We start from the raw sequence: 21,869 nt of genomic DNA on the forward strand, positions 1-21,869 counted from the left end.
CAAAATTGCTTTATTTATTTTAAGCCCTCTCTGGGCTTGCTCCAGTCCCCCTCACAGATCTGGTCTGTCTCCTCCCTCTCCATTCATGCCTGCCCTGGTTAGCACTGGCCTATGCTATCTCCCCCTTCCCACAACTACTGCCATTCTTGATGAGAGAGCCGCCTTCTGTCCATGCAGAATAGTTGTGGGAGGGCAGAAAAGGCTATGATGTAGCCATGGTGGCGTGTGCAATGGATTTCTATCTTGAATGGTCCCTTGCAAGTTGTCTTCCTTTGGCAAGAGTCAGAATGGGAGGATTTAGGTTTATTAAACCCCTCAAAATTGTAGCTTCCAACCACATTCGTGGTCAGGCTCATGCTCTACTTCCTTCAACCTCAGCTGTATAAATAAACCCCCTGTAATCTTCTGCACGCTGGACACAACGGCACTGTTGCAACCACTTGTTCTCAACTGATGCAAGACTGCAACTTGCCAGGACCATAAGTAGCTCCTTGCTTATGACAAGCTCAAACCAAAGGATGTTAAGAATACACCGTAACTTTTGACACTAAAAACTGCTGTTTCCTCGCCTCAGCTGTTTTTAATGGCCATTTTTCTGCTTCAGATAAGAGTTGTATCATAATACCAGGGAGATGGTCATATAAGTACCTTATATATAATAGAATATTTTCTTTGTTGTAATAGAACCCAGGAGTTCTGACTCCTAGCTTTGTGCTTTAACCATCACTGCAAGCTTCCTCTTTGTTCTGTCTCAGATGAGTTCTAGCTTATAAATCCGATGTATTTCAGTCAGTTTATACAATGAAGCTAGACTAGTTCATGGATTCTTGATCTGGGAGGCACAACTATTCCGCCCTTGTCCGTACTGGTAGATGGGATGAGGTCCCAGCTAGAGGGGAAAGGGAGTCCTGCTATGGCACAGGTTTAGAATGACAGGTCTAGTTGGTTTCACTTTCTGACTCTATCAGTCTAATCAGTCTTGTTTTCTACAGAGCTGTTAGCTCCATGACACTAGCTCTGTGCTGCAAATCCTGCAGGAGAAATGTTCAAATGCAAATGAAAAATGGTTTCCATTTGCTTTGGGTTTAAACATCATTAAAACATTTCAATTAACTTTAGGTTTTGTGAAACCCTATTTTTATTGTCAAAGCTACATTTTGGGACTGAGCTGTCTAACAGCATCTCTTTAAATTCTGCCTCTGCCGGCTGCAGTTCCTGATACGACGTGGAGGCTAATGAAACATATTTCTTGCTCGTTTCTGTAATCAGTCCATTAAACGTGTCTGAAATTCATATTTTGAAAGTATTTCTTTGTTTAGCCTCTTGGGCTAGATTTGTGGGTTTTCCTTCTGTGTGTGTGTGTGTGTGTGTGTGTGTGTGTGTATGTATGGGGGGGGGGGGCGCTTTGGGTATTTCCTATTTTTGCCAAGCAAACTATTAAGAGAAATACCAAAGTATGTTAATTTTTAAAAATGGTGCTGTCCAAAAACACTGTAATCTACAGCGTTTAATTAAAAACAACACATAAATAGTACATCCAGCTATTCTGGACCTCAGCCTCTGTTAGTGTTAATCGGCTTTTCGTAGATGCGGTTAGTTGTCTCTTCTTCCCCTGCAAGAACTGTCCAGAATAATTGATGTTTGTTTAGGATGGCACAGCAAATGCTGAGATGCTGAATAAAAGGCGGGGAATTAAGAAGCACTGGAATGCGTGTTATACATGGATATGTATATTTTGCCCTTCAATAGCTCCTTCCATATGGAAATCTCAAAGTGTCTTACATGCATTAATGGATTATTCCTTAGAACTCCCTCCCCCCCCCCCACATACTCACACGAGATAAGGCGATATTATTGTCCCCATTTTACAGGTGGGCAGATCAAGACCCACAGCTGTTCTGAAGCACCATCGATTGGCTCTGTGATCTTTGGCAAGTCACTTTGCATCTCTGAACTTTCCCATCTGTAAAATGGAGACATTACTTGCCCACGGTTGTGAAGTGCTTTGAGATTTTCAGGTGAAAGGTGCTACGTAAAGGCTCATTACTCCAAAGCCTGTTGAGGTCACTGGAAAGACTCTCATTGCCTTCTGTGGGCTTTGGAGCCGGCTCATAGTGGTTGAGGTTGAAATAGAGCCCAATTCTAGTCCCCATTCCAGTTCTGGCCCCTGGAACCATGCTATCATTGCTATAGATGGCTGGGCTGGTCCAGAGGAAATGACATTGCCCGTTTCTCAAGGAGAACCTTTTAAAAAGTTCTGAAATATTGGGATAGCCGGATATGGTGGGGGAATTTTCTTCATTTTTAGTTTCTAGCCTGGATCAGAACTTCAAACACTGAAATATCCCTGATCTCACAAAATTTCCAGTCCGGTTTTGTACACTCAGAGATTTGTAGAAGCTTTGGTTAAGCATCTGATTTTAGGGGGTTACTTATCTGAACCAAACTCAAACTCCGAACTGTCGTCGTCATCTTTCATTTGCTGCTACATCGCAGTAGTGCCCAAAATGGTTTAAGTGCTTTCTAGTCACAGAGGAAGACAGTCTTTGTCCTCAAGAATTCACAGCCTATGACAAGGGTCACCCATTGCTATCAATACCTAGAGATATGTAAGTCAATGAGAGAGCTCTTTCAAAGGGAGGGATGAGTCATTGAGTTGCTGTGCTCAGAAAGGGACCATTATCAGACCATAAAGTGTGAACTGAAAGCTAATACAGGGTCAAATTCTGTGTGCAGTTACACCCACACAACCCCATGAACTCAATGAGGTAGTACAGGTGTTTTGCACTCCAGTAGTACTCCCTTGTGTTTTATATTCCAGCAGTTACATTTCTGGTGAACATTTGCTGCATGTGCCTGACGTTGTAAGAGGAACAGATTCCCCCTCGGGGAAGGAGAGCATTGCACCCATGAGACTGAGAACAGAAGTTACCGAGTCGTCAAGTAGCACATTTAAATTTCTTGGGTTTTTTTCCTCCGCAGCTTTGGAAAATGCCAGTGTAAAGTTGGGGTAACCGGCTTCAAGTGTGACCAGTGCCGCGAGGGATACTACTGGGTCAACCAAACCAGCTGTGAACCATGCCAGTGCAATAACTATTCCAACAGCTGCGATGTCTTAACAGGTACAATACTTCTGACTGCTTAGAGCCAAGTTCTCCTCCATAACGTTGGTGGGGCTCCATTGACGTCAGCGAGGTTGCAGTGGTGAGTGAGTAGTGGTTTGGGTCCTTACCATCTAGTCCAGAGTACATCTACATAGCAAGCAGAAACCCGCGGCACTGAGTCTCACGTGGCTCGATTCTATGGTACTAAAAATAGCTGCATAGACATTTGGGCCCCTCCGTAGGTTTCGGAGCTCAGGTTCCAGCCCAAACCGGAACGTCTACACAGCTAGTTTTAGCTCCACAGCCCAAGTCTATAGACCCGAGCTCTGAGACTTGCTGCTGTGGGTTTCTGCTTCCTGTGTAGATGTACCTGTAGTCAACTGTCCCCTGATTTCTGCCATTGTATTTAGAGTCATAGAGTTTAAAGCCAGAAGGGACCACCAGATCATCTAGTCTGACCTCCTGTGTAACACAGGCCACTAAATACCACCTAGCCATCTGCACACCAAGCCCAACAACCAGAATTAGACAGAGTATTACAGCCCTCAGAAGACTAATCTCTCCAATCTCATCCCTTTGATTTGTATCTTTCATTTAAGTGTACTTGTGCATAGGGCATAAAATCATCTACTTGCACCACAAACTCTATCGTTTTGGATCTGATCCTCTTCCCATTGAAGTTGGTGCGGGCTTTGCCATTCACTTTGACAGCAATATTGAGCCTTTATTATGTCTAGGGCTCCAACTAGGAATCCAGGGCCCCATTGTTCTAGACCCTATACGAACACATAACCAAAAGATGATCCTGACCCGAAAGAGCTTACGTTTTGCTGTACCTTCTATTCACCAGAAGTATGTATTATTCAGGTGTTGGCTGAATGCAACCTGTATTGTCACAAATAACATTGAGCGCTGCAGAAATGGGCCATTCATATTTGCTTCTGGTTTTTAATGCATTTGCCTCCTGTCCATTTTGTGTTGACTTTCCTTGAACGTTGTGATCCATTTACACATGTTTTCTGTGCTGAAAAAAGTAAATTGCCTTTCTGTGTCCCTTCACACCAGAAACCCAAAGAAAGGCAATATCATGTGACTTATACGACCTATCCCAGCTCAGCAACAAAGCTCCAATTTTGAAATTCAAACTTATATTGATGAGCCACAGAGTAAAATAAAACTCACCAAAATTTTGTCTAGTGAGTTACAAATAGGCCATGAATTCAAGAAGTTAGCAGCTTGTTTGCCAACAGCCTGTGAGCAGAAAGACACAGAATTAATCAAATGAATTATTTGTTTGTAATTATTTGCTCTGTTCTAGTATTTATTACTACATTGTCTGCGCATTTCTAACAAAGACACAGAGTCAATATTGACAGTCACAGAATTAACTCTCAGCAGATAACACCCTCATTGCTTTCTACAGAAGAACAAATTTAATGGGAAATCTAGCAGATATTAGAACTTTTTTTGGTGTGGCCCTGATTCAGCAAAGCACTTGCTCATATACTTAATTTTAAGTATGTGATTAAGTCCCATTGAAGTCATGGGACATAAGAACGTGTTTCAAGTTAAGGTGTGCTGAAGTGCCTGGCTGAATCAGAGCCTTTATGTGTGTTTTTTAGCTATTTGATATGGAATTACGTACCAAAAAAAGAAAACAAAAAGCCAGCTAAACCCTTGATCTTGCAGTCAGTCTATGGAGGCAAAACCCTTTGCCATGAGTGTTTAAAGGTTCGTCTTTATAGATCAGATTGCAGAATCGAAGCCTAACCGTGTTACTGTTAATTTAATCTATGATGGAACGGTAGAAAGTTCCTGTTCTTTCTTTACTTGCATTTCCTTTTTATTGTTGAAGCAGAAAAACAGGTAGTAAATTAGATCTGATTTCTAACAAGTAATGTATGCATGTAGCTCTTGATATGAACTAGAGATTGCACTTTGTTTGACCTTTCCAGCTTTATATAAAAGTGTGTATTCCTTGTCAATGTCAAAGTTTCTATTGCATTAATACAGTGTTGTGGGCTCCCTCTTGTGGCTAATTGAAAACCTACATTGTTTTGACAAATCCCAGTTGGATAATGTGACGGAATTTCATATAAAGGATGTTTTCTCACAGTATGTTGTATGGATACAGGTTCATTAGGTTTTAGTGTGTTAAAGAAAAAGTAGTTAGGGCAGGCAGACAGGAAATCAAGAATCCCGGGCTTTATTCGTACACATACTGCCTTGTATAAGTCACTTCACCTCTCTTGTGTCTGACTGTATTCATCTGTAAAATAAGTGTAGCAACACCTACCTACCGGAGGAGCCACCAGGCTTAGTTAATGCTTGAAAGGTGCAATCAGAATGGAAACTGTTCTGAAATATTAATGCTTTCCACAGAGAAGAAAGTGATCCCTGGTCCATTACCTTTAGGATGCTTTGTACAATTGAGTATCAGAGGGGTAGCCGTGTTAGTCTGGATCTGTAAAAAGTAACAAAGAGTCCTGTGGCACCTTAAAGACTAAGAGATGTATTGGAGCATAAGCTTTCGTGGGTGAATACCCACTTCGTCAGACGCAGTGGGTATTCGTCTTGCGTCTGACAAAGTGGGTATTCACCCATGAAAGCTTATGCTCCAATACATCTGTTAGTCTTTAAGGTGCCACAGGACTCTTTGTTGCTTTGTACAATTGAGTGACCTATTGGTCCATTGGCAATGCAGTCAGTTGGAGTATTGCAGAGGAAGATGCTTGCAACTCCTGCTGATGGGAAAGGATGTGGTCTTGAAATGGAGAGGTCTGCACAGAAAATGTGTGCAGTTATTCCAGATTTAGGGCAGCATAACCGAGAGCAGAGTCTAACTCAAGTGCCTTAAAGCTGACTAGGTGAGACCACCTCTAGTAGTTGACTCTCCGTGATTCATTCAACCCTTGGTCTCCATGGTGAGATTGCCAAAAGAGGTTGCAATTGGCGGGGGGAGGGGTGGTTTCCATCTTGTGGAAATCTCTCCCACCGAGACCACCAGCTCATGTCATACAGGCCACTGTACAAGAAGCAATGACTAGAAGACTGAGTTATGGAACACTGCAAGCATCCTTAGTCACCGCCAGCCTTCGCCATACGGTCAGCTGGTTCCAAAAAGCAATACCCAGCCAGTTATTCATTCTCCCATTAATCGGAGGATCAAATACCAGGACAAATGGTATTTGCTTGGAGACTCCCAGTCTCCAGGGTCACTGGTGCACCAGCAAAGAAAGACAAAGAGTAATGTCATGTACCTGGACTTGCATGATGCTTGAACAGCCTTGATTGATGTTATAAGGAACAATATTGTGTTGAAACTCTAGTCTGAACATGAACCTGATGGGGATTTTATATGCCTGGTTGCCGCTGATACTCGCATTTTGTCCCCCCAGAACCCTGACAGCGTAGCTCAGCCAGTGTGCACTCTGTGCCATCCTGGTTTGCGGAGAGGCTGCTTTTACCTTTCAGAGGCTTGTACTTGGGATTTAATCAAATAAGCTTCCCCTGGGTCACCTCCACCCCTCAGTAAGGCGCTTGTTGAAGCAGATGATGTTCCTGTTGATGGATGAGCTTTCGATAGGGGCTGCATTTATATTGCTAGCAGGATTTGCTTCCTTTGTTTGCAGTAATATCAAATTGAATTTGACAAAGGGCTAGATCATGCCACAAGGGCACAGCCTCTAGTAAGGCAATGTGTTGCTTTGCTGTTCCAGGAGCACCCCAGAGAAGTAATTTTGGCTCAGGAACCCCCAATTCCTTCTCTGCTCCCCCAGCCGTTCTCCAGGGGGTTAGTAATTTGTTGCTGGCCTAGATCAGCAACAAATCCTCCCAAATGCCCCTGGCTCAGCTCTGCTGGTCAGTGCATTGGGAATGGAGCCACACCCCACACACTCAGACCCAAGGTCCGGGTAACCTGCGCAAGGGGGTTCTTACTCCTCCTCATGTCCTCATATCATTGCAGCCTGCATCGCATGCCCAATCTCCAAAACTTGAGAGCAGTGCTGCTGGCATTAGGAGTGAGCCTGGTGTCAGTGAATTTTGATTGGCAGAGAGGCCAAAGACAGATGCAACATAGACTTTTAACTGAATTCTTTGGTTAACTTTAACAGTGACACTGCAGTGGTAGAACAAGTGTACAGCAGAAATCAAGAGAGCTGTCCTCGACATCCCCAGGGTGATCCTTACAGGACCTTAACCCATCATTCTGACCATTATAGGTATTCCCAAGGCACCAAAAATCAGTGGGGCTACTTGTGTGAGTGAGGGTTGGCAGGGTGACGCCCTTACTCACCAGGACTGATACAGGCTAGGATATTTCTCCTGGAGGATTTTAATTGCATTAATTTATTAGTATACGTAGGCCTACATTTTCAAAAGTTCCGAGTGATTTTGGGTGCTTATGTTTTTGACTGCCTAACTGGGGGCGGGGGGTGGCTGGTGGTTAGAAAGTATTGAGGTGCCCCAAATCAGATCCTTTGAATGTGTCTTAGGTTTAGCCCTAACAAAAGGGGCATCCAAAATCACTAGTTACTTGTGAACATTTAGGCTGTGCAATATAGATGTGTGTGTGTGTGTGTGTGTGTGTGTGTGTGTGTGTGTGTGTGTCTCTCTCTCTATATATATATAGATAGATAGATATAGACATATTAAAATGTTCTGCTGCTGCTGTTGCTAAATGAATCGTCTGTTGTTTTTGTTGATTTCTCTTAGGCACCTGTTTGAACTGCCAAGGAAATACAGAAGGAAGCCACTGTGAAAAATGTAAGGTGGGCTTCTTTAGAAGCATCCTCCCAAGCCACGATTGTAACCGCTGCCCATGTTCAACAGTGGCATCTACTGGCAGTTGCCAAATAAGTAAGGCTCTTTTTGTATGCTAGTGAAAGCAACTTCTTTCAATATATTTCACAGCTAAATTGTACTCCGGGCAGATTATCCTAGTGCACCAGTTTGTAAGCTTTGCCTTTGAATCCCTCTTTCATGGGAACTGGAGTGTGTTATCGGAAGTGACATGTGGCATTTAGGAGTGCAGGATTTATTGACAGTATTCTTGGAGTATTTTTGATGCTTCTTGTGAGAGCAAGAAACCATTGAAAAATCTCCCTTGCTGCAGGCGCTAGCTGTTACGTGTTACTGTGGTTATCCTGGTGGTTTCCACTGCTCGTTTTAAGTGTCTTTATTGTTTTGCAGACAAAAAGACATAGATACAGTGGAGAGCTAGTCTGTGTTATCAGCAGTGGGTGAAATTCCTCCTTCTGCAGAAAGTTAGCAACAGGCCTGTGCAACCCTTAATTCCTACTTAAGTGGAACTGCAGCAGTGCATAGGCAACATGCTGGCCCTTTGCCCAGGGGTAAATTTCACCCAGTGTACACAGAAAATAGACCTGCCACAAATAATCTGTGCTCTTTGCTTGGCTGCAGGGCTTGTGAAGATGTCTGTGCCTTACAGGTTTTGCAATGTTGCTTTGAGCTCTTGCCACCTCATTACTAGAGAGATAGCAAAGGGGTGATGGGATGAAATTAATCGGGAGGAAATTTAAGCTGCTGTCCCTAGCCATGTAAGAGACTCCCAAGAGAAGAGAGACGGAAGGCCCTGTTGCTTGGGATTTTCAAATTAATTTTGGACAAAATGCTAGGAAACAAACTATTGGGATCAGTCCTGCACTAGTGGGGAGATGGCCTAGAGTAGTTTTTCCCAAACTTAGTAGGTGGTTGGTCCCTTATTTGAAGACTGAATTTTTGTGATGCCTGTACATTTACTATAAAAGCAAGAATAAGGAACAGTATTAATGATAACAAGGCTAGGCCTATGTAATTTGTGTGTGTTTTCAAGAGGTTGGTGGTGAATACTTGAGTTCTAAGGCAAATGGTGTGAGTGGGAGTCACCTTAGCTTTAGGTTGTAATAACATTTTCAACGCCTTGTGATTTTCCCCCACCCCACTTCCCCAGGTCGAGATGATCTAAAAAGTTCTTGTCCATCCATAACTTCCATGGTGTAGTCCCAATGGGCCAGATGCTCCGTGCAATCCATCACTCAAGACAGATGTGTCCTGAAGTAGATTGACTGGAAATATGCTAACTATACTCCGACTGGGCACCAAGATTTAGAAACCTAAAAATGGTTTTTTTTATTTTTATGGCGCAGCATAGATCTACAGGGCTGAACAGAAAGACGTCCCTGCTGCAAAGCGCTTGCATTTTAAAGATGTGAGTGTTCAGCTTTTACACGGGCAATCTCCCATTGACTTTAGAACCTGACTGCAAATTAGTGTGATGCAGAGCAAACATGCAAGTGGTACAAGGAACATTCTTTCACAGAGCTCGTTCAGTGATATTTACATGGGCTCTTTTTTTTTTTTTCAGAACCTGGTCAACACGCTCCAACGTGTGACAGATGCAAAGCCGGATACACAGGCCCGAACTGCGACCAGTGTGACAATGGCTATTACAATTCCGACAGCATCTGCATTAGATGTAAATGTAACGGGAATGTAGCCCCAGAGCAGTCACCCAAGGTGTGCAAGCCAGACACAGGGGAATGCATTGGCTGCCTCCACAACACGGCCGGGTTCCATTGCGAGGAGTGTCAGGAAGGTTATGTCAGAGACCCGGAGGGAGCCAACTGCACCAAGAAAGGTAAACCCTTCCCCTCGAATCAGTGTCCGTGTTTCCTAAACAGATCAGCCGCACGCAAGCTGCCTGGGGGTGGGGAAGGAATATTGGGTATATTTATTCCTGGAGGGATTTGCTGTTGAAGATGAAGCAGCTTTAGCATCTTCCAAGGTGGAAACTCATTCCTTTAAAAGGGTCAATCCAAGTGGGAAGCTGGAAGAAAGTTCCCCCTGTAGCCATTATAATGTTTTCTCAAGCTTCATTTTCAGTTACCGAGAGCCTGTCTGAACATTGCCTACGTTGAAAGGAGCAGCATGATGTTTCTGACGCATGGCTAATCTTTGGCATTCTGGAAGTGGCTCTTGACAGACAGTTCTCTCTACAGCTTGAGACAGCAGGCTGTGGGAGGGCAGAATCTTCTAGGTTTTGGCACAGAAAAGTATTTAAGAAAGTTCCTTTCCTGCAGTGAACTTTTGTGTGTGTTTTCATGCGTGTTTGTGCACTTGTCTGTATAAAAAGAGACACTAATATATTCATCTTGCTTGTATTATACAGAAGGTCAGACTAGATAATCTAATGATCCGTTCTGGCTCTAAAATCCGTGAATTGGAGATTCATCTAGGTTTTCGGTAATTCATCTGTTCCCCAAAACCGTGGCAGGCAATATCATGAAATAAACTGAAACAAAAGATTATGTATAATTTGGTTTGTATCCTGATTTCTAGAGCTGGATGCAAACTCTTAACCCCCCGGTGAGTTGCATTATTTGACTACATTCAGTAGCACTTCTCACGTCAGTAAGGATTTGCAGGATTGGCACCTTATAAAGGCTTTTTATCATAACACGGAGTGCTTCAAAGTGCTGTGCAGGCCTTAACCAACTGCTTAGAACAACTCTGTGAAGAACTATCACCTCCGCTTTGTAGCTGGGAAACTAAGGCACCGAGCGGTTAGCAACTTGACCAAAGCCACACAACAAATCCAGTGGCAGAGCAGGGATGTGAACTCACTGTTGCCTGGTTTTGGGGCCTCATCATTCCTCATCCTCATTGCATCTAATACTCTCAGGTGCACGGTGGTAATGAAGAGGCTACCTCATAACAGTATAGCCCTGAATAGAATGGTAGAAAGTTCTTCTCCCAGTGGTTGTCAGTAAGTTACTCCACTAGATAGACTGCAGGCTCCATGCATGTGTGGTTGTACATAGGAAGGAGAGGGCAGAATTCCAAAACGTATCAGGACCAAATTCATCCCTGCTGTTCCCAGAGATTTAATTCAAAGGCATTACAGTAGGGAGCTGATGTAACCTTCATTCTCTTACTGATCCCTGAACGGACAGACTGCAAGATTGTTGTCTGTGCAGGGAAGAGAGATGATTAGTAAAAAATTTAATATTCATCTGCTGTAACTTTATGTATGGCTGTCTCTGCAAGGTTGCAGATAGCAATTTCACACTGGTCCATCTGTTGTAATGCATTGGTTTTGTGTGTAAGGGATTGACTGACCTTGTCCCATAGTAACATACATGCCTTTGCTTTCGAATGACCCTTTCCAGCCCGCACCTCTCCTGCCACTTTAATGACATGGTGAGATAGCTGATTACTGACTTGGGAAAATACTCCCCTCCCGTCTCACGGGCAGCTGAGGCAGCTATCATGTTTCCTTGACACCTGTTTTCCTTTCCATGTTAATATTTAAAAGATCTGCATTTTTGTTCCCTGTTTGCTGAATGTTGCTCGACCATGAGCGGAGATGGTGGCGGCACTGCGTGCAAGCAGATTTTAGGGCCAAGATTTTCAGAAGTGACTAGTGAATTTGGAGGCCTCAATTTTGGGCAGCCCAACTTGAGGCAACTAAAAGGGGTCTAATTTTCATGGGGTGGATGCTCAGCAGGCCCTTTTAAGGAGTCTCGGGTTGGATACTGAGAAAACTGGAGCACCGAAAATAACTAGCCACTCACGAATACTGATCCTTTATGTTTGCTTAGTCACAAGAGCAGACTAAAGCAGGATCCTTGAAGCACTCGGGATTTGGGCCATGATCTTTTGAGTTCCTTTAATTTGGATCCATGAAGTGCTGGGCTCAGGGATCAGTGGTGTGAACGCAGCAGCTGACATCACAGATCTGTCTGCTCAAATACTGCAACAAACTTTTGTGGATGCAGGCTCCATTGCGCCATAATAATTCATCTCACAGAGATATACTAGTTTCCTCCTTCTCTTGATTATAGTTAAATGTTGTTGGAATATTCTAGTGGAAAAGGCACTGACTGCTATAGGGAAGGCTGAAAAAGTGTTTTCATTCTGACCCTCCCTGTTTTCAGTTGCTTGGGGTCGTAGGCGCCAATCATGCATAGCTGAATTCACTGGGAATTTTACCACTCGCTTCAATGGGAGCAGGATCGGGCCCTGAGAACTTAACTACAGTACAGACCCATTTACGTGCAGATGTCGGGAGTCAAGCCATCGTGACCGCGTGTTAACGGACTGCGGATTAAGAGGGCCATGCTGAAATATCTTAAGATATCTATATATACATGTATAATTATCTAGGATTACATACGTATTCACAGCATCCCAAATACTGCAGGCCTATCTTAATGGCACTTTGCAAGAATATAAGTTCAAATGTGTAATCTAATAAAAACATTATTACTACTACACAGGGGTGAAAGTAACTCAGGACACTTACTGTACGGGGCGGGGAAGGCTCTGGCCCCTGGAAGGGGCGGGGCCTTGGGCAGAAGGGGTGGGGCTAGGGGTCAGCATCCCCTAGTCAGCCCTTCAGGATTCCCGTGGCAATTTAAAGGGCCCGGGGTTCCGGACGCTGCTGCTGCGGAATCCTTTTAAATCGCCGGACCCGGGGCAGCTGCTCCCTTTGCGCCCCCCCACCCCCATCAGCGGCCAAGGGGGGGCAAAAGGGGCAGGAACTTTAAAGTGCTGCAGGGTCCTTTGCTGTGGCAGCGCTTTAACGTTGCTGCCTCTTCCCCCCTGCCCTTCCCCCCCGTCAGCGGTAAAGACATACAACACATTTCCGCTCCGCACTTCCTGTTGATTTCTATGTCAGTGAGTTAGTGAGCAAATCTGTAGCGCTACATACCAAGTTCCTGTACTGCATATTAACAATTCTTGTGTGTTAAATAGGTAGCACTGGGAGGCATGGCGCTACCGCTTGTTAAGCGGATTTGCGCGTAAACAGGTCTGTACTGTACTTCTAAATCCAACAGCGTGCACATTCACAGCAACACCATCAACACCACAGTCTAATTAAACCACTAGTGAGACAAAGCTAAGGTTGAGTGGTGGTAGAAATTGGTCTGGGTGAGGGCCAATGGTCATTTATTATATGATGGAGAGGAGCTGGGTGGATACCTTCACTGTGCATTTCTAGCGTGTCTAATGGCTAGCATATATTTTAATGTGTATATGATAAGGAAGCTTGAGGCTAGTCAATTAGGTTGTGTCAACAACGTTTTAACCTTAACTGTCTTCTAACTAGACTGTTTTGTGTGGGAACCTGATTGGAGGTTGACCTTATGTAACTTGTAATAGCTTTTTATTAAGGACTTTATTCAGTGGCTCAATACTGCAGTGATTGGTGGTATAAAAATACCTAAGTTCGACAGGACTAAATTCTCTTCTTAGTTATGCCCAGGCAATCGCATTAAAATGGATGGAGTGGGATGGATGTAGCTGAGAGCAGGACTAGGTCCATGGAGCAGAAACATTCTAAATCCTCTGTCTAGTTGTAACATGTTCTGGTTAGGGATCTTTCCACCTCTAAATCCATCCCTGGGCTTTCAAGTATAATCACTCTCCTACTGCTGGCACTTAGGGGCTGATCCTGAGATGGGCTGAGCATCCCCAACTCCTGAGCCTTTCAGAGGTGAGTCTCCTCCTCAGCCCCTACTAGTAAAAAGTCTCTTCAGAAAACCTTTTGTATGGGTGAAATCCTGGCTCCACTGAATGGCAAAACTCCCTTTGACTTTGTGAAGCCAACATTTCACCCATTGAGTTGCACTTGGAGTGACTTGAATTCATCATGAGTAATCGAGGTCCTGTGGGCCAGATTTTCAAGAGCAGAGCACCCACAATCAGGGCCAGATTTTCTAAAAAGCTCAGCTCCTATTTGGGCACCTAAACAAGGAGGGGGTTTTCAAAAGTGCTCGGCACCCAGCAGCTCCCATTGTGATGCTTATGGCCAGGTTTTCAAAAGAACTCAGCTCTCAATGCGCTGAGCTGTCTTGAACATCTGGCCGAATATTTTGATGTGTAAATGGGACCTGAACAATTCTGACCTTAAAATTTTAGTTTGTTGCACTCATACTAACAGTGATCTATAGGCAGAGCCATTTATTTCCTGTTCTCCAGTCATGGCTCACCATGTATTTTATTGTTCATGTATGTATTAATTTACGTATCTCTTTTTTATTTGTAGAAGTCATTCCTGGTCCTGAACCTAGAGGGTTTATAACTGCTGCTCCCAACACCAGCAGGACAACATCATTTTCAACTACGGTGATAAACAGTACGTTAGCGCCAACAACTGTGCAGACTATATTTCCTGTCAACTCCTCTGACAATAGTACCTCTGCATTGGCAGACGTCTCCTGGACTCAATTTAACATAATTATTTTGACAGTTATTATTATTGTTGTGGTCCTATTGATGGGATTTGTGGGTGCTGTCTACATGTACCGTGAATATCAAAACAGAAAACTTAATGCTCCTTTTTGGACCATTGAGCTCAAGGAGGACAACATTAGTTTTAGCAGCTACCATGACAGCATACCCAACGCTGATGTTTCAGGCTTACTGGAGGAAGACGGAAATGAAGTGGCACCAAATGGACAGCTGACGCTGACAACTCCCATGCATAACTATAAAGCTTAAAACAAGAGTCACTCCAGCTATTCCAAAGTCGGCTTTAAAAAATTACAGTCCTCGTTGAAGGGGTATCAGAATCTGTACCAAGGCTCCAAGCAAAGGAATTTGCTACCCACACACTCTTTTACATCGGGCATGGCGTAGCTTGCTGTTGAGCAGGAAAGGAGTGTCGTGCATATGAATTTCAGGTAAAATTATGAAATGCATTCAGTGTATTGCTTTCCATGACGATCCATAGAATTCATTGCTAAGGACTTTCCATAAAATTATGCTGACCTTAAAGTATATTTTTATATGAAAAGATGGTGGGGGGTAGTAACCAATGCCCCCTGATTAATCAAAAGCTACTTTGACTTCCAGCCAAGCTAAGGCCTACACCAGTAGCCTATATTTTGAAAAGCAGCCTGTTGAATTAACAGCGGACTTTCAGACAATAGACTTTTGTAAAGACTTCATTTTATTTCCTGGTACGAATTTGTGTTTTTATATATGAAAAGGGAAATCATGTTCATTTCACTGTACTGCTAAGAGACTTCTAAATGAGTAAATGTTACACAAATACTAAAGTCACCATGTTCAGTTCTCCAACAATTTGGGGAGCAGAAACAATCAATCATGAAAATGTCTGGAGGTGAGGGGAGAAAGATCACTGTTTTCCCTTTCTGAGTTCTCATACAAAGTGATGATACTATTAAAACACAGAAATCCATTTTCAATAGAAGGAGTTAATGAACTTGTATACATACTGTACAAGGGAAGACGACAAGACATCTCAGGGTCACGTGTACAAATAAAAGCTAGGCTTAATATCCTACCCTGATAGAAATGGTGTGTTCTGTACATAGAATGTAATATATCTTCTCTCCATTGTATTTATAACTATTTGTAAAAAAAAAAAAAAAAATCATGAGTCATATTTTATCATCTAGATTTTATCTGTACAGCGGTTAGAGGCATTGTAAAAAAATATGGGGATTGTTTAAAATTGTGTAAATCAGATGGCAATATTGCTGGAGCTGGGCCTCTGGCAAACACCCATCATTTAAAGTTCTTCTTCTGATATCACTGAAATTGTTTTAAAGTTGTCTGTTTCCTACTCGTTATCTGTAACGGTTCAAACTCCCCAACTCCTTTAAAGGTATGGCCCATAGTATCATGAATAGAGCCTGGTCAATTTCCAGAGATCAGGTGTAACATTTGGTAATTTGCTGTGAAATGCCAGCACAAAAAGCAAACATGCTGTTACAAATACATAATTATTTATGCCCTGATCCTGAAAACCATGATGAACATGCGCTGTTGTTATTCACAAGCATAATTCCTTTGAAGTCCACGAGACTGCTCGTGTGAATAAAGACTGCTTGGTGTGATCAAGTATTGTCAGAGGCGCTGAGCTTTGCTTTGCCCCGGTTGAAGAGAATGGCAACACTCCCATTGACTTCAATGGAACCAGGATGTCACCTAAGAGTTTACAGATCAGGTTCTTCATTGCAAAATTCTAGTTTAAAAAAAAATAAATTATATAGACACTGTCAAGCAATTTATGCTTAGCAGTTCTTGTAGCTTTAAGCTGTTGTATGCTGGGAGAGTCAGGAGGCTCAGTTGCCAAGAAAAACACGAAGGTCCATTGGTTATGCAAAGTCCTACTGTTTTTGTGCAGAGACAGACTAGCTGTTAGCAGAGGGAGCACAGTTAACAGCTGACAGCCCTTTTCTGGCTCAGCAGAATGGAGATAGCCACATGGAAGCAGGATGCCGCCTTGTTCCCCCAGGTGGCTCTAAGATGTAGGCCTGAATACAGGCTCCTATGCATAGGTGTAATGTGGATGATGAACGTACATCCATGCACCACCGAGGAAGAATGCTGACAATAACGGCCTGTGAGCAGCTGGTTAGAACACCTGACCCCTGGATAGACCCCCTCTCCTGTCCTGTTAACAGCTGGCAGCAGGCAATGGGGGAGCACATGCTGAACCTTTCGCCAGCAGGTGTAAGGAGCACTGGACAGTTTGCTCCTTTCAGTGACCCCGAAGCATTCTGTCTGCATCTGTGCAGTGTAAAAATAATGCCACGGAGCACCTCAGCTCCACCCTACCTTTCTGCAGTGTGCCTCACAAGCACCAGCGTGGCACAAGGTCCTTTTCAAGAGCCACATCCAATCTCTCTCCCTTATTCTTTTCACTGTACTCACAGGCTGTCTTTGGGCCCAATCCAACTCCCATTAAAGCCAATGGAAAGCCTCCCATTCACTTTAATGGAGTTTGAATGGGATCATTTGTTTGATTTTTTTTTTTTTCTGAGCTTGGCAAACTGTTACTGTCCTATGAAAATCAATACAATTAATGTTTAACAGAGTCATGAATCAAGCCCTTTTCCTAACCTGCCCTGACACCACCTATATAGCTGTGATGCATGGGTGGTGGTGCTTTGCAAACGTTTAGAAACAATGTTGCTGATAAACAAGGTAGTTAACCAAGTTGAGCTATTGCTGGCTCATGCAAAATCAGAAACAGAGTGGAAAAGGAGAATACTGTTTATTTATTTATTTAATTTATTTATTCTGTTTGTATTCCACTAGTGCCTAAGGACCTCAGTCAGGGTGGGGGATGCATTGTGCTCGGTACTGTACATACACACAAGAAGTTACAATCCCTGCCCCCAAAGATATTACAGTCTAATTTCAGATGTGGCACAAGTAAACATAACAAAGGGAATTCGAGATGGAGAGCAAGGAAAATAGTGATAGCGGGGTGTGATAGACCGTGTATAAGCTGGATCCAAAGCCCGCTGAAGTCAATGGAAAGTCTGCCATTCCCTGCTGTGGGCTTGGGATCAGGTCCTAAGTTTATAAGAAAGTTAGATTCAAGTCATTCAGCGATGTTTTCAGTGATAAAATAGAAGGGGAAAAAGACAAAGGAAAATCATAGATTGCACACAAAGCTTTTGAAAAGTGGATTAATGACAATGGAGAGAAATGACTAAAAACTGTATGTAATTACTTGGCAGTGTCCTTTTGTAATATCTACTTGCCTGATCTTTACACAGTGAAAAAAGTAACTTTTCATAGGTGATTTTAATGATCCCCCGTTTTAGATTCTGGAAATAGTTCCTAGAGCAATAATGCTGACAGGCAAAGAAAGTGTGAGCACTGTGGCCTGTCAGAAGTCTTTTGGGGGAGCTTGAGGATAGTTTGCAAAGAAGATAAGAACGGCTACCAAATTTTCCTTCCTGAAACCTTGGCAAGCCTGCAGGCTAGTTTATAACAGGGATGGGACACGTCTCATTTGGATTTCAGATCCTGGTTTTTGGTTCTCTTCCATTATAGAGAGAGTGGCCAGCTGCAGAGTTTGCTTCTGAGTTCAGATACTGACCCCTCCTATCCCACCATTAAAAATGGGGGTGTCTGGTTCTGGTTCTGGCCCTTTTCTGCTTTATAAGCAAAACAAGAGAAATGACTATGAAGGCACTATATCCCAGCCCGTGTTTGATGGAGTGAGGAGATCAGTTCCCCCTACACTTTGTAATAGTGGGAGAGCAATAGGATTTGGGATACTTTGCTGATGGCAAATTATCTCACAAATTTTGAGAAAACACCTCATAGACATCCTGGGGATCTGATCCAAAGCCTCCGGAAGTCAATTGAGTCTTTCCTTTGGACCCTACTTGCCTAAAACTTTTCAAAACCGGACTGACCTTGCTGGGACTGTGGAGGGATACTCTATCTGTTATATAGCAGGCTTTGTTTTGGAACTAATCTCAGCCTAGCGGAGACTGGAAACATCACAGAGGTGAGGCACTAGGGAGGATGCCTATAGGAGGGTGAAATGACTCAGCAGAAGAAACAAAAATAGTTGCAGTCAGTCACGTCTTTTGGCTGAGACGAATAACTGAATAAGAAATCAAAACACAATTAAAGAAAGAGAAATTAAAGAGAAACTCCCCTGCTTGAGGTTCAGCCTAGTTCTATGATCTCTGGGAGTGGAGCCTGCTTGTATCCCCTCTGTTAACCACATACCTGAGCATCTTTACAAAGGGAGGAAGAAAATGAGCTAGTTGTATCTCTTGATCAGCTTAGAGTGCACCCTGACATAGCGCACTGCCTGAAACATCCACTGGCAACTGCCTCAGCCTACCAAAGTCCTCCTGTCGTTTTGTTCATTTTATAACTTGCCACAGAGATGCAGAGTCTGCTCCATAGCAGCTTGGAACGTGCATGGATAAGTAGGAAGAGGACAGCACCGGTGCACTAGAGCCAGTGGAGAGACTAATCATCAAGTTTAGGGATGGGGCATCTAGGGTACTGGGCAAAGATGGCTGAAGTATCAGTATCGATACTGTGATGGCATTTACAGACCTCACCCTGAACCAGGGCAGGCAATAGAGCGATACTGGACTTGGGAGGCCCCACCCCTCAACAGGTGCAGGGCATGTTCCCAGTGGAGGAAGAGTTTAAAAGGAGACTGGTAGGCCAGGGGGGTATGGGCTGCATGTAGTAACCAGGAAATGAGGCTGATGCTGTGCCAGGAGTGGTAACAGCTTTGTGAATGCTGCTCTAGCAGTAGGGACTTGGAGGGCCCCCTACTTGATCTTTGGGAGTTGAAAGCCCTAAGAGACTGAGGAGAGTCTACTAAGCCAGTGACCATGCCCCAAACTGAGGAGCTTTAGACTGGTAGGAAATGACCTGGGGGAAATGTAATTTGGGGTAGCTCAGTAACTTGGCAAGACAGTTTGAAAAACTCCAAGGGCCCTGGTTTGGGACCTGCTGGATTGGGTGAGCCTGGCTCCTTTATAATGACTGAATGGTGATGGAGCAGTTAGAGCATGAGGAGGTAGGTGATTGAGGCTGCAGCTCGGACCCCTCTGGGATGACTAGACTAGCAGAAACCATACTGCCATGAGCTGACCACTAGGCCAGCTGGTCATCAGACCTTCCTACTACAGATACCCACACCTTTGGTGATTACCATTGTTCCACCTGCTAGCAGCTAACTGAATAGTATTAAGTCCTGCAGGACATGATTCATTTTGGGTGAGACAGTGGGTGGTATGATGCAGTAGCTATGTGTGCATGGTGAAGATGGAGTAATAGGGGGACATGGCAGTCCAGAGAAATAGGATCGTGAAAGATCAATGGCTGCTGTTTCTAATGGTAATGATCTTATGCTCATGTCATGGGAAGTGAGCGCCATTTTGGCACATGCCCCTGCTGGTCTGGATGAGGCAACTGAAATCCCGTAGTCAAGTACTTGAGAACTTGAGTTATCATGAGGTATCATATATTGAAATAGTCACTTCCTTGGTCCAGGCAAAATAAACTTAGACCCTCAGAAGTAATTTATGAGGCGAGATGGAGCCTCTTCACCATTGTAATGGCATTCTGGGGCAGTTGACCTCTGATATACAGTAGCTTTATTCCAAATGTTAAATGCAATATAAGTGATCCAGTATGGTGGCAGACAATCGGTACAATCTCTTCTAAAATGAGGACCTAAGATTGAAGCCTCAACAAAATTTCTCTTTAAAGTGAAGTTTTAAAATTAGCTTCCAAGAAACTCTGCTATTTATGTCTCCAATTAAAATAAAACGTGGGCCTAAAACATTAAAATTACACGTGCTCCCAACTAAAATCCAGCAGGCTTACAACACATCCAAATAAGGTGTCTCCTAAGTATATACTAAGCTTACAAATGCATTTCTAAAAAAGCTGTGTATGATTTGAATATGTCAGAATTTATACAGAAGAATGTTATTTAAAATGAATAAAAATGTATATAATTTGTATCTAAGCCACCTGGGATTTTGCTTTTGTTTTGTTTTTAAATATAGTCTAAGGGCTGCTACCAAGTCCCATATGAAGTCAATGGGGAGTTGGATTGAGTCCTAAGGGCTTGAATGTGACCTCATACCAATAACTCCATTCGTGATAATGAAGTTATTCCTGCTCTATATAAGTGAGATCAAAATTATGCCTGAAGTGTTTTTTAACACCAAACATTTGCTAACACAATTTATACTCTGTCATATTATCAGTGTTTGTTTGTTTTTTAAAGCCCTGTGAAATCTTTTGACTATTTATTTTTATTTATATTCTTGTTAACACATACTAATTTTTCAGCTCAATAGCTTGTCAGTCAATGAGTCTCTACTCACTGTAGGGGTGTAATACTGATACAGATTTATTTTGGCATAAAAGTATGCAACCATGTAAAAATTAAATTAGAGAAGACCATAGTATCATGGGTGTTATCCACATCTACATTGGGATCTTCAAAGGAACTCTGTGCGGACCAGGTATCTCTGAAATCTGCATCTGAGGAGTTGATGATTTATAAAAGGCTGTTTATAGCCGCAAAAAAGATTTTTATAGCTTTGCCTCTGGAACCTTTACAGTTCTTTCTCACTTGTCATTGTTAGGAAGTTAACTCCCACTCACAATGGAGAAGTAAATACCAAATGGTAAGACTGCTATTGCCACTGAATGTTATTTGTGACGCTCTTTGTCCCTGATTCAGCAAAGCACTTAAGAAATGGGGATAACTTAATGGGAATTCAGAATGTGTGCATGTGTTAAGTGCTTTACTGAACGGGGCCTTAAAAAATGAAGGGCTTGTGTTTCTAATTCTCTACACTTTTATTGGTTTAATTTATTCCTGATTACACCAGTGAAAGGGTTTGATCCTGTAAATCAATGGGAATTTTGCTCTTGACTTGAATGGGAGCAGGATCAGGCTATTAATGAGAGGATCAGGCTCCTTATGGAGTGACTTGAGAACATTGCAGCAAGTCCTGTTCCTCTGAAGAACGCCCAGGTAAAGAGGCTAAGCATGAGCACAATTATTCTGCCACTGATACAACAACCCTTGGGCTGCAGTGAGGTGTGCACCTGTTGCACTCTTCCCTCTGAGCCTTTGGCCTGTGGATCCACATAATCACATGTGCAGTGACGAGGTCTCCATTGCTCCCCTTCATTTTGTACTTCATTTCTGAAATGGCAAAGAGCTCAGCCAGAGTGTAGGATGGATGATAGGCTTTTCCAATACAACTTCTTGGTATGAGGATTTACTATAATCTCCTAAAACATACTGCTAATTAAGATAAGGCTAAACAATGTTAATCTGATTAACAGAAGGCAAGTCGTTAACTGCTTCAAAACTATACATATTTTTCCTTCACAACTTTTATGGTGCTGCCGCAGATTTGGTAAAATAAACATTGCAGTAACCCCATGGAAATTGCCCATAACTCCAGTTAATGGTCCATTTGA

General features: G+C 43.1%; 1 protein-coding gene across 1 annotated transcript in view; it reads left to right on the forward strand.

Annotated features, from left to right (window-relative positions):
* The window catches only part of MEGF9 (multiple EGF like domains 9), an 81,307-nt gene extending 66,695 nt beyond the window's left edge, over positions 1–14,612 (forward strand). The window contains exons 3-6 of the mRNA XM_065419008.1: positions 2,983–3,122; positions 7,821–7,964; positions 9,472–9,744; positions 14,158–14,612. Of these exons, the coding sequence (XP_065275080.1) occupies positions 2,983–3,122; positions 7,821–7,964; positions 9,472–9,744; positions 14,158–14,612 (1,012 nt within the window). The remainder of the gene's footprint in view (positions 1–2,982; positions 3,123–7,820; positions 7,965–9,471; positions 9,745–14,157) is intronic.
* The last annotated feature ends 7,257 nt before the right edge of the window (positions 14,613–21,869 follow it).

Source organism: Emys orbicularis, chromosome 18 (assembly GCF_028017835.1).
Source record: "Emys orbicularis isolate rEmyOrb1 chromosome 18, rEmyOrb1.hap1, whole genome shotgun sequence".
In the NCBI taxonomy this organism is placed as follows: Eukaryota; Metazoa; Chordata; order Testudines; family Emydidae; genus Emys; species Emys orbicularis.